Source organism: Sander vitreus, chromosome 22 (assembly GCF_031162955.1).
Source record: "Sander vitreus isolate 19-12246 chromosome 22, sanVit1, whole genome shotgun sequence".
In the NCBI taxonomy this organism is placed as follows: Eukaryota; Metazoa; Chordata; class Actinopteri; order Perciformes; family Percidae; genus Sander; species Sander vitreus.
Window position 1 is genome coordinate 17,179,489 of NC_135876.1, and position 12,859 is coordinate 17,192,347.

The 12,859-nt window shown below is 39.7% G+C and overlaps 1 protein-coding gene across 1 annotated transcript in view; it reads right to left on the minus strand.

The window, feature by feature from the left end:
* Positions 1 to 12,859, minus strand: part of ptprn2 (protein tyrosine phosphatase receptor type N2) — a 130,722-nt gene that overhangs the window by 104,470 nt on the left and 13,393 nt on the right. Inside the window, exons 2-3 of the mRNA XM_078280574.1 lie at positions 11,423 to 11,473; positions 2,978 to 3,091 (exon numbers count right to left, since the gene is read on the minus strand). Coding sequence (XP_078136700.1) covers positions 2,978 to 3,091; positions 11,423 to 11,473 — 165 coding nt within the window. The remainder of the gene's footprint in view (positions 1 to 2,977; positions 3,092 to 11,422; positions 11,474 to 12,859) is intronic.

A 12,859-nucleotide genomic window follows, 5' to 3' on the forward strand; every position in this document is an offset into this window, starting at 1 on the left:
GAAATCATCTAAATGGCTCTTAAATCTACACATGACAGCTACACATACATGATATTGTGCTAAAAGACTGAGGCTAAAGTTACTTTCCAGTCAGCATCCTTGCTAACATTTAAGGAGCAGCATTGTCTGTGCATTTCAGTGTAGAGCTAGTTAGCCCTAGTACTGTATTATAAATACAAAAGTATATTAGTTAATTAAAATGTTATTTGTTCTAACATAACCCTTGGATGGTTTGGATGCTTACTATGAAAAACAGGCAACACAGTGGTTAGATTTATGCTTAATACCGCCGCCAAGAAGGTTACGTTTTCGGCTCGGTTTGTTACAGAAAAACTGCTGGCCAGATTTTCATTAAACTTTGTGGTTTTCTAGGTTGCTATTGGGCCAAAGAAGAATTCAATTTTGAAGTGGATCCGAATCATAGGTCGGATACACAAATTATTTTTCATCTTCGTTAACATGAGAGCGGGTATTTGTGCTGTATTGATGTGGTGTCAGAATAATCTAAAAATGAGTTCCTGACTGGTAAGATTCACAATGCATTAACATCGTGACCATGCCTTGGTGAAGGTCTGCGCTCTCCGAAATGCCCTTCCAGTTGTTCTTATTTCAAACACTTTTACAAGAGAAAAGGAAACGTAACTTGTAACCCCCAAAAATATTGTAGCTAGCTAATGACATGCCTCTCTAGCCTTTGTAAATAACACATATGCTCGGTTACTACTACTACGTAGGTAGTAATCTAGTTAGTCGGGAATGCACGATAACTATGGATCATATCTCTTTTACAAGTGCAAAACTAGACATACCAGCCTAGTTACGGTTGCTAAGCTATGATTGGACACTTGGTGAACATTCAATTAAATTCTCACACAATCCCAATCTACACACATTTATCAGAGCCATAATGACTCCACAGCAATATGACTGCAACCTGGCTATGAAATGTGTAGACACACTCTGGCCGCACACGGTGAATACTAAACTGCTTGGCTTTAGGTGCTGTGTTATATAAAAGTAATTTGCAGTTGGATGACAGGGTCTTGCATTCAAAAGGTATTGTGGTGAAAATGTAATACCACACATTGTACTCTGCCAATGGGGACAAATCCAGACAACCCAAGCCCTTTTGTACAAGGGTCAATTTCTATTGATCTGAATGACATTGGTGTTGTGCAGTGAGCAGAGATTGTGCAATTTCTACCTGCATCTCTGATGCAAGATAAAGAGGATTGTAAATCGATTCCATTGATGTTCTTCCCCGTTTTTTCACCACTTCATCTCTTCAATTTAGGTTACAGTACAATGGTCTCAATAACCCTGTCTGGACTAAAAAAGTCCCACATGTCTCAAAGATGACACTTCAATAGCTGTTGAGCTGATAAGAATAACGTGCCACCGAGTATTAACAGTGCATTGTGGACCCATCCAAAGATAATGCTCTGTGTCTGTGGATGTGATTCTACAAGACAGAAAAGGGGAAAATGATTCAAAGTGATGATGTCATGTATGCGGCGTCTATAAACGGGTGTCTACAAACACAAGGTCAGAGTCTCATGATGAAAAGCGTCTAAAGAACGAAACACTTCTTATAAATGGAGCAGGAAAAAATTACACACCGGATCTCTTTTCATCCTCCTCAATCTCATTTGTTTATTTCTAAGCAGTAATTAGAATAAATGTGTGGTCTCGCTTTGCTTAATATTCATCACTGCATTTTTCCCCCTCTTTTTTTGATTTCCTCTGGCCGACTGCTTACTCTTAATGATTTTCAACAGTGGTTCACGCCTGTTATAAGATATTAAGCTCAGAGTGGCCTGCAAAGCCAATTATGTTTGGATGGCTGATGTATGTGGTCATGGCCTGTGTTAAAGGTGTCTACTGCCCCCTGGTGGGTTATAACTGCAGTTACAGGCTACCAAATGTGTGAAAAAAAACAATTTTCTAATAATACTTTGTTTGGGAACACTGGTCTGTATTTTCCTATAAATGTATTAATAATTTCCTGAAGAGTTTCCTGGAAATAACCATGTAATTAATACTAATTATAAGGAAAATAGAGACACAGGTCTGAGAATGCTCTTTTAGGTAGAATTTAGTTGAGTTCATGATTGAGCAAGAGTAATTTCCTTGGAAGAGCTGCTACATATAATCCCAAGTAAATGTTCATCCATAATTTATTTATTATGAAACACTTAACTCTCCATATATGTTGAATTGTAGACACAAACTGAACACTGTGTCTGCATTATTTCACATATAATTATCAAGAGATTACGGGCCCATAACCATTCGGGTCATGAAATCCAACATTACATTTAAGCTATTTTAGGCATTTTATGAGCAGAAAATAGCTTTCCAAGAGTGCCTAACTTGTCTGTTAGAAACAAACAAGCCAGAGCCATTTGTTTAGCAGTTACAGAGGCTCTGTCTACCACAGACAGTACAAGACATGGATACATGAATATAAAATGGGCTATATTATCGTGACAGAACTGAGGAGATGTGCTGATGAGATTTTTAAATTCTCAGCATGGCTCCGGGTTGGGAAACTTGAACCCATAGTTACTTCTGTTATGAAGACATCTTATTGTAAATGCACTATATGCCCCTGAAGATGCAACCTGTTATAACAAACACATTAGCTGCTGCCAGTGATTAGTTATAATTATTAGAGTAGGAGAGACTGCATAATGTGATTACACTGTACACCTCACAGTAACTCATCCACAAAATTAGCTCTAAATGTCCCACCAGCATACAAGCCAATTAGATTGGCTGCTGGAGTTAAGCGATGATGGCAAAACAATGGCCCAGTATGAGTCAAATGACCTGTTCTAGCTCAATGGTGTTGCACTATGCTAGCCAAGGAGACAGCTTGGCTTATTTGGCTTGCATCACACAATGGCAGTAGACAAGTATTTTGCGGGGGGGGGGTACTTGCACAAAGCCAGGCAGGCAAACAGGCAGTATGTACCTCTGTGAGCCAGTTTCTGTAGGAGGATCCTGAGGCGTTGCAGAGCAGAGGAAGAAACATCATATCTGTACAGGTCTGCAGCGGCCAACTCCTGACACCGTCCAAACACTCCATCTACAAAAAAAAGAAAAGAGGAAAACGATGAAAACCAATATGTTTTGATAGCTGTAAGTCAGAACGCACATGATGTAAGATGTAAGACATTTTTCGAAGTAATACGACTTCCACCTGCCCAGTTGAAATGTGTGGCACCTGCAGTGTCGCCGCACCGATAACTTCCTGTTTTGGGGGAGGTAATAGATGACATTTTTTCTTCTGACAGCGCCACGATAAGCAGCCTTTCATGGCAGGAATGACTTTATCAGGGACCCTGGTAATCTCCCTCATCAGCAGGCCTCCCAGCTCACTCAATACAGGTTGCTAGGCAACCCACGCCACAGAGTCCCTATCAGCCCCATAATTCAATGGCTGGTCTAGACCTCAGAAGGATGCTGAGGCTCAGGGGGTCAGAAAGAAGTGTGCAGACACAACGCCTGGAATATAAATGACCCACTGCTGTCACCTTCTCTCAGCTGGAGAGATGAATCCATGCATCTTGTTGGCTAAACTCACTAAATGAAAGTCCACCTCTTAGATGATTCTGTAGATTCGATCTGAGCCATCTCATCTGTGTGTGTGTGTGTGTGTGTGTGTGTGTGTGTGTGTGTGTGTGTGTGTGTGTGTGTGTGTGTGTGTGTGTGTGTGTGTGTTCTTGTTTAACTATATTCGTGGGATCCAAAAACCGGGAATACAGTATACTTGTGGGTCCGGACAGCTTTGTGGGGCCAAAATGCTGGACCCCACAACTTTAAAGGGCTGTTTGAGGGTTAAGACTTGGTTTTAGGATTAGGGTTAGAATTAGGTTATGGTTAGGGTGAGGGTAAGGGTTAAGGTTAGGTATTTAGTTGTGATGGTTAAGGTTAGGGTAAGGGGCTAGGGCATGCATTATGTCAATGACGGGTCCCCACAAAGATAGTGCCACGCACTGTGTGTGTGTGTGTGTGTGTGTGTGTGTGTGTGTGTGTGTTTGATCATGCATACTACCGTGTGAGAGTATGTTTGAGGAAGCAACTGTGATTAGATGGGATCTAATCATGTGAATCAACACTTTGTCATGCACCACAGCATCCCATTAATTAGGCTCAAGATGTCGGACAATGACAGTAGACATCAATGGTACGATGGATGCTCGATGACACGTTGGGGACCGTAGACTACACAAACACTCTCTACACAAAGACTCTCAAGGTCTCCTCTTCCAATGCCATTATACACTATATGTCTATGACAAATAATATTTCTTATCATCTATGTGAATTAACTAGGGCTGTCAATCGATTAAAAAATGTAATCTAATTAATTAAATACTCTGTGATTAATTAATCGAAATTAATCGCATACATAATTAACGGTGCCTGAACCAATACTTTTTAAGAAAGTAAAAAAGAAACGCGTTATTTTGACAGCCCTAGAATTAACATTTTAACTCAGAGAGGGAAAGGTCGAGATTCACCTTTGCATCGAAAGTGAAAAAGAAAAGTATTCACTTTTTATTTCTACTCATCTGTAACTTTTGTAATCTGTAATAACACTGTATCTGTAAGACTCTGCTCTTCAAGCAGGCTTTTAGTTAGTCGAGGGTTTTTATGGTTGTTTGTTTTGTTTTCTATTTGTATTTCATTTTCTTGTATTTTAATTTGTTGTACTGTATTACATTTTATTGAGAAGCACTTTGTGATTTTCTATCTATGAAATGTGCTATATAAATAAACTTTACTTACTTACTTACTTACTTCTTTGGTGTATAATTCAGTGACTGATGATTAAAAAGATAATAATGTGATGTCAGCATCTAAATTGAATTCTTATGGTGGATCGCCTGGTTAAGCGTGCGCCCCGTGTACGGGGGCTCAGTCCTTGCCGCAGCGGCCGCGAGTTTGGTTCCGACCTGCGGCCCTTTGCTGCATGTCGATCCCCCTCTTTCTCCCCTTTCCAGTCTTGGGCTGTCCTGTCGAATAAAGGCTTAAAAATTGCCAAAACAATTATTGTACAAAAAAAAAAAGATTTCTTATTCTAAACGAGAAGCGAGTGTTTTCCTGACTTCCGCCCTTTTGTCTGTGACCCATTAAATGACAGCTCTGTAGAGAAAGAAGCCCGTGGGAGTTGGTGAATTAGCATAGACAACACAGCACAACGCTCAGGAGTTATTTTGGCATCTCAAACAGCAAAGGAAGGAAAACTTCCAACCTACAGACGTCTGGATCGCAAGACGTCAGCTGTCTCTTCACTCTTACGCCAACAACCTCTCTTTTTTTATATTTATCTAGCGTGACATGGCTGATAAAATGACAACAAAAGGTTTAATTTTTTCTAGTCAGGCACTAACAACACATATTATGTAAGAAATAAGGGGAGGCTGCTGACATAACAAGTGACAGAAAAATGAGTTTGAGGCCCTGCATTGCTACTTGGTTTCCATGGCAATAGCTACTTCTAAACATGTTACTTCCTTCTCCGTTATCAGGGACATTCCTGATAGCAACCAGATGCACAAACACACACAGGGATTTAGTGCATTCAAAATAGAAGTCAGAGGTATTTTACAACAAAGAAATCCTTGTTTGACAAACGTTAGAGTTGACTGATTTATCGAAGTGATGCTGAATCATTCGGAGCCACATGCATGATGAATCACAAAGCACTGTTCCGTCACTTTATAGTGTGTTTTCACAATACTGAGATTATCAAGCAACAATGGTTCATTGTAGTTGAAAGTTTGCAGGAAACTGATTTTCTAAGAGCTAAAAACAACATTTTAATTTCAGGCTTGGTGGTGCATGTGCATGATGTGTTGTTCAAATCGGAGGATAACACAGAAAAGCAGGGCAATTAAATATGAGCTAGTTTTTCCTTAAATATGCCAGCAGATAACAAGAGAACCATGTAGGTCCAACACAATCAAGGCTATTTGGCAATAAAGCAAAATCTGTCAAGCAGAGAAGAACACCGTGGTTTTCTAATGACCATCTGTCAGGTTGAAGGGAATTCTGAGCTGACAATGGATCAATTCATGCCTTGTGTCACTGTGAAGATCAAATGGCAACTGCAATGCAAATGAACCTTGATCAGTCTAATCTATAATGCATGAAAGGCCACAGAATCAATCAATCCGTACAATCCTACAAATCAGTGACATTCTCACTAAAGAGTAGCTTCGTCTGGATCAGCGCCATGTTGACACAGTAATAAAGACGAAGATTTTCAGCCAAAAAAAAGGTAAAGAGCTGTAAATCCACACACCGTCTCTCCTCCCACTGAGACAGACGGAGTGACACCCGGCTGCTGCTAAAGCTATTTAAACTGTGAAGGCTAAGGCTTTGGGATAACAGGAGCAAACACTAAAGCCGAGAGTCGGCAATGCATTTCTAAAAGACTGTACGTCTGAAGGAGGGGAAGACGAACCCAGGAGACACATTAAGACGTATTGAAACAGGTGTATTAGCTGTGCAACTCATGTCATGAAAATGAATAGGCCCGAATCAATGCACCGAGACAGGCCAGATGTAGTCTGCTAATAAAGAACAGAAACAAAAGTGATCAGGATATGATTAATGAAGTGTTTAAGGATTATACAGGGCTTTTTTTTTATGTGAAATTTGTAGCTACTAAATGATGGTTACATTGATGCATGCATCACAATCTACATGTAAATACAGGTTTGCACCTACTGTTTTGACACTCTTTCTCCACCCATGCAGATTGTTTGGGATTAAGAGATTTTGTAGTGGTTACTTAAAGCGTTTATGCTGCAGTTGAACCCTTTTCAAGATTTGATCAATAGAACTATCACCTAAATCGTTGATATCTAAAATACAGCACAGACGTTTCAGAGAATATTGGCCCAAGTGGAGGCAAGGTAACCACCAATCGATAAAACGCTGTTGGTTAAGTGTTTAATAGGAGACAACTGGTGCCCTCAGGGAAACTTTTAGCACTTATCCACTGTACTTTAGCTAGGCTTATCATACCAGTAAGCCACAGACTCTGGAGAGTTGCATCAAATTAAAATGCTTTTCTGGTCTCAGGGTAATCAAATGAAAAGGAAATGTAATATAATTTTAAAGGAACCCCTGAGAAAGTATTCCCCTGAAGATGGAAATAAAGATTTGAAGAGGTTGGTTCCAAAATGAGGCATGACAGCAGAAGATCTAATGATATATGGAGGATGGTAATTGACCTACTTAATTAATGACACAATAACATCTACAGTAGAAGAACATATTGAAGGAACTTTGCTCCAAAATGGACTCCTCATTTATTAAAGCTGCTACTAGTACCCTATAAAAAATATTGACAATTGATTAAAGTAGATTTAATGTGGCAAATTGATCTAAATTTATTACAAATATAAAACAGAAAGTACCTGTTTCCATAAGTATTTAAACCCTCAAAGTGAGTATTTAGCACACGCACCTTTAGCAGCATCAACTCTGTATGGACAGGCCTATATCAGCTTATGACTTCTGGACACTGCAATGTTCCCGTTTGTTCAGTTTTATTTTACAATATTATAATACTAGGGCTAACAGGCTCTAACCTGCAATACACAAACAATGTCTTCTACGTTAGCTGGATCGTTAGCTAGCATAGCTTTAACCTCTTTAACATTTTACAGGGCTGTTAAACAAATCAGCTGGAAACATTAAAAAGAGGTTTTTAACCAACTCACGGTGTTTGAGCATTTGAGCAAAATGTGATAGCATCAGTCATTTCAGCCAACACACTAGAAATTTACTTCTGTGAGAAATTAAAGACCCATTTGCACGACTCAAACGATGGATTGGACCCAAACACAGACAAAGCAGACAAGTCTGAGGACATCTGGTGGTTGGATGGAAAATGGCAATGAAGAGGCCTGGGGAATGGGAAATGTGGCTGGAGAAGAGTGACAGAGAGGCAGACTGTGACACCCACTGTTTAAAAAAATTAAGAATTTTGGGTGGTAAATCCGGGTAAATCTGCCAACATTATCTTTGTACAGTAAACTTTATATTTTCTGTCCAAGGGCAGAAAGCTTAACAGCCGCACAGTAGCAACAATAGCTATAAAAAAAAAGTTAATTAAAAAAAGTAAATTGGTGAACCAGCAATGATTTGGGTGTGTCCTATTAAAGGAGATGAATATTGCAGTATGCAAACATACATTTTGTACTATTTATTTTTTATTAATTTAAATCTCTTTGTAGAGATCCGTTTTCACTCTGACATTAAAGGGTCTTTTCTGTTAATCAATGTAAAAGAGCATCTACTCTGATTCAATGTTATAAAATAATAAAACATAAAAACTTCCAACAGGGGTGAATCATTTTTATATGCACTCTAAACGACAGTTAACCATGTATAAAATGGTGCTGATTGGCAGCTTCCCACAGCCACTTTGCATGGCAACAGCACGGGTGAGGAAGAGCATGGCTGGCCCAGCCCAGAATAAACCAGGTTACTCCTTCAGGGACCTGGGGAAGTTGAAGTGGCAGACCTAGTTACTCCCACTCATCCTCTGTAGTCTGTGCGGTGGTGGCTGCTGCTCATCAGGAGTCCGGTGGAGAGTAACAGAGCGTTGAATATACATAGGGTTATGATGCAACTAAATAATGTTTCATTACTTGCATATTAGGTACAACATTAATCCAACATTAGTCTTTCTTGCCTGTATATATTTGCCTTTATAGCGCCTGTAATTATATTTCAGCATGAGAGGGATGTTGTGAGTGCTGCTCCCTTGGCTAAAGTGTGGTAAAAATAAAAAAAAAGAGAAGATGAAAAGATGTGAGAAAAGAAATGACAATCCATGTCAAAGATTTGCATGATAGTCTAATGTAATGTGAAAACACGACTCTCCTCTGTGCCTCTGGGTTTTTTTCTGTCGAGGTGTCAGCAATTTCCCTCTATTAGGCTACACACGGCTCCCCTCTGTACCAACACAGTCTGTGAAATTAAAGTCAGTTTTTTATATGTCTGTTCTGCGCTGCCTCCTCCTTCCATGTTTCCTCCTAAACTGGGTTAATATGGAAATCAGGATAGGGATCTCAAAATTTGCCTCTCAAACATGCAACTGCAAAAAAAAAGACTACCGACATCCCTCCTCACTATTAGATCTCACCTCAGCCAACAGATATCTTCAAAAACAGATCTTAAAACAATAGTGAGAGTGGTATCAATCTTCTCATTTTACTCTTGGCAAGAAAGCAGATAGATGTACTTCCCAAAATGTTAAACTATTTCTTTAAGACCCATCTCTTTTCTTTACTTGTTGATATCCAGTCTCTGCTTTTTTATACTTTATTTATCTATGCATTTTGCCTATTGTGTTTTAATTCCATGCTTTATCTGTTCATTTTGGATGGATTTTCATCAATATTTATTTTTGTATTTTTTGATCGACAGACAATCAATCAGCAACATTTTTGAAATGTAGATATAATAGTAAATTGAATATATTTGGCAGTTGGAAATTAGCATTTCTTTTGCTTGCTTTCTATCTCTTAGAGAAAAAATGATTACCTATTATTAACATTACTTGAGAAAATACTGAATAATGAAAATAATTGTCAGTTGCAGACCTGATCAATTGACTTGACTACTGTATGAGAATTAAAATATTAACATTCATATTTTCACTGTCAATCCACAAGATGTTAAAGTACTAAGCAGCATTTGATATAAAAATCACCCACATAACTAGGGAGAAGCCGACACAGATACAAAAGATAATTATTTCGGGTCATTCTCATCCTCCTCTTTTTATTGACATATTCATATTCAAACTGGTACTTGTCCTGTGTGATACTTCACGCTGTTTCCTATAGGTCACATCATGTTTCGGATGTAGTTCTATTGTCTGCCACAGAGCAAGTGTTCTCTTTGCTGGCTTCATGTTGTTTGTGAAATTGATTGTGTGATGAATCTACAGAAAGTAAATGAAGTGAGCAAACAGAACAAAGAACCTCAAAGTGCAAGGGCATTTAATCATTATGCTCGTGAGGCTCAGAAACAAACGCTGGGATGGATGTAGATTTCCTGTGTGCATGTAAGAACAATATGGTGTTGAAACCTTCCACAATAGGAGAATACATTAACCTTTCACGACGGCTCTCTCGTAAAGATGATTCTGGATATCGACATCCTATCAATCCCCTTCAAAATTGATGCCCCCGCTCTGTGTGATTCTGCTGAATGCCACACTGTAGAAAGCCCTGACATTTCCCCTCCGTTCATCAGGTGACACGTTGTCATGGCAACCACTGACACAGACACACCCATCCTTCATGACAAGATGGTTTTATGGATGAGGTTGTTGCAGTTTGAGTAAACCTTAACTTATAAAAGGGAAAACATCCTACTGGTATTGATCCTAAGCCTGGTTGTTAGTTGAATAAAATGAGACAACTGTTGTGTAATAGCTATATTGTGTTGTTCTTACTGTTGCAGTAACACAGCCTCTCGATCTCCCCTTCTCTGTAGCTCTTAGTTATGCAGTTATAGTTCTAGACTACCTGGGTACCTCCTTGGACACACTGAGCTTCTCTCTCCTTTGTATGTGTGTATTCGTGTCACAGAAATGCTTGTAACTAACATAGCTCCGGGGAGCTTATTCCCTGGAGTCCTTATGTTCTTTTTCCGCCCAGCATCATCATCTTGGATCATGATGGCACCTACATCATGGTGACAGCTGTCGCCGTGGTCCTGCCCTACGCCCTGCTGTGCCCTATTACACCCTGCTACGCACTGCAATGCCCGGCTTCGACTTGCTATGTCCGGCCAACGCCCTGCCACGCCTTGTTACGCCCTGCTGTGCTCTACGACACCATGAACTATTATAACTATTACAATATCTTTATTGTGACTATTATTGCCATTGTTCATCATACCCCCAATCGGCACCGTCAGACACCGCCTACCAAGAGCCTGGGTCTGTCCGAGGATTCTTCTTAAAAGGGAGTTTTTCCTTGCCACTGTCGCACTTACGCATTCATGCATGCTCTTGGGGGAATCACTGGAATTGTTGGGTCCTTGTAAATTATAGAGTGTGGTCTAGACCTACTCTATCTGTAAAGTGTCCTGAGATAATTCCTGTTATGATTTGACACTATAAATAAAATTGAATTGAATTGAATTGAATTGCAGCCTGGCTCCCAGTTGTTTTAATTCTTTTCTTAAACATGACTCATATGTCTAAACTGAGCTGAAACAAGATGCTGTGAGCAAGCTCTCCATCTATGTATCTATAAATTCCTGAATGATTAAAAATAGCCAGCACGGCTTTAGAGCTGCCGGTGATAGTTGATACCACAGGGATGATGTACAGTATAATGAGGTATGGTGGTGGGCGTACATGAGTCCAACTTACCGTTGACGCAGAACTCATATGTTGTACAGAGCTCGTCTTCAAACAGGCAACCTGGAGGGGAGAGAAGGTGAAACACAAGACTTACTAATGGACAAAAATAAAATTGCTCTAAAAGTTGCTCTACAACATAAATAATTTTGTTCCAGCTTCTCAAAAGGAAGGATTTGCTGCTTTTCTCTTTTTTTTTTATATTATTGAAGATTAAATACTTTACAGCATTTCTGGACATTTTAAATCGAAAAACAAGCATTTTGGAAAGTACCGGTATGCTTATTTGCTTTCTTGCCACGTAGATGTGAGGATTGCTGTTTGGGGGGAAACAACGAGCTTTGGAAAAGCAGAAGGTAAAAACGACAATTTGCTAAACTAACCACACAGGTATGAGAGTGGTATCAATCTTCTCATCTAACTCTAACCAAGAATGCTAATAAATCTATAGTATATCCCAAAATGTCCAACTTTTCCTTCAATCTGTGAAGAAAATTAGCTGCAGCCTAATTTGTTCATATAAATCACTGTCAACTTTAGAGGGGACAAGAGGGAAATTGCAAACCAGTCCAGCAGGTAGTGAGAAAACATAACAAATCCCTTGATATTGGATATAAATGGAGGCCATAAGCATATGTAGTATACACAATAGACGACTGAATGTACAGAAAAGGTACTGAATTGTAATTTAGCCCAATATCACAATTTCTATATATATGTCACCGCTCCATAAAAGTACAGCTTAGTACTGCATTAACTCTGGCCATTAGCAGCGAGGCCCACCTCGCTGCTAATGGCAGAGCCATCAATCATCCATTATTGCGACTTCTTCTATCCTGTCTCTGACACTAATACCCCAACGTTTCCATATATGAATGTTGTATGAATATTAATGAACTTTAACGCTTGGACCAGGGGCTGGGTGTTCCAGACTATAAATGAACAGATGGCAGGAGCATTATGAGAAGCTGTTCCCTGTGTTCATATCTCACATGTGGGAGTTGGGCGAGCATTGTTCTGCTCGCCGGTTTGCACAGGTGATCCTCCACATTTACACGTTTCCAGGAAAAAACGGCGTTGAAAGAAAAAAATAGTCTGTGGGGTAAAAGCTCCTTTAGAAGTGTTATTGTCGGTCACATTCAGGGTCAAAACAAGCCCAACATAATCAGACCTTCAGCTAAGAAAGAGCCACTAAGAACCATTCGGATTTGTTCAATACACTCTCGACAGGCTCATACTACAAAGCTTATGGCGTTTGGATGTTGGCAACGCAGAGACAATCTGTAAACAACTGGGTCAAGCTTCAGCCCTCTTTTGTCAAGTCTTTTATCTTTGTTATTTCCCTGGTTCAGCTCATCAGTAGGAGTGACATTATTGGATGCACCCTCCTGGCCCAGTGGCCTCGATGGACAGCAATGAGCAGCTTTTGACCGTGAATAGAGAACAGGC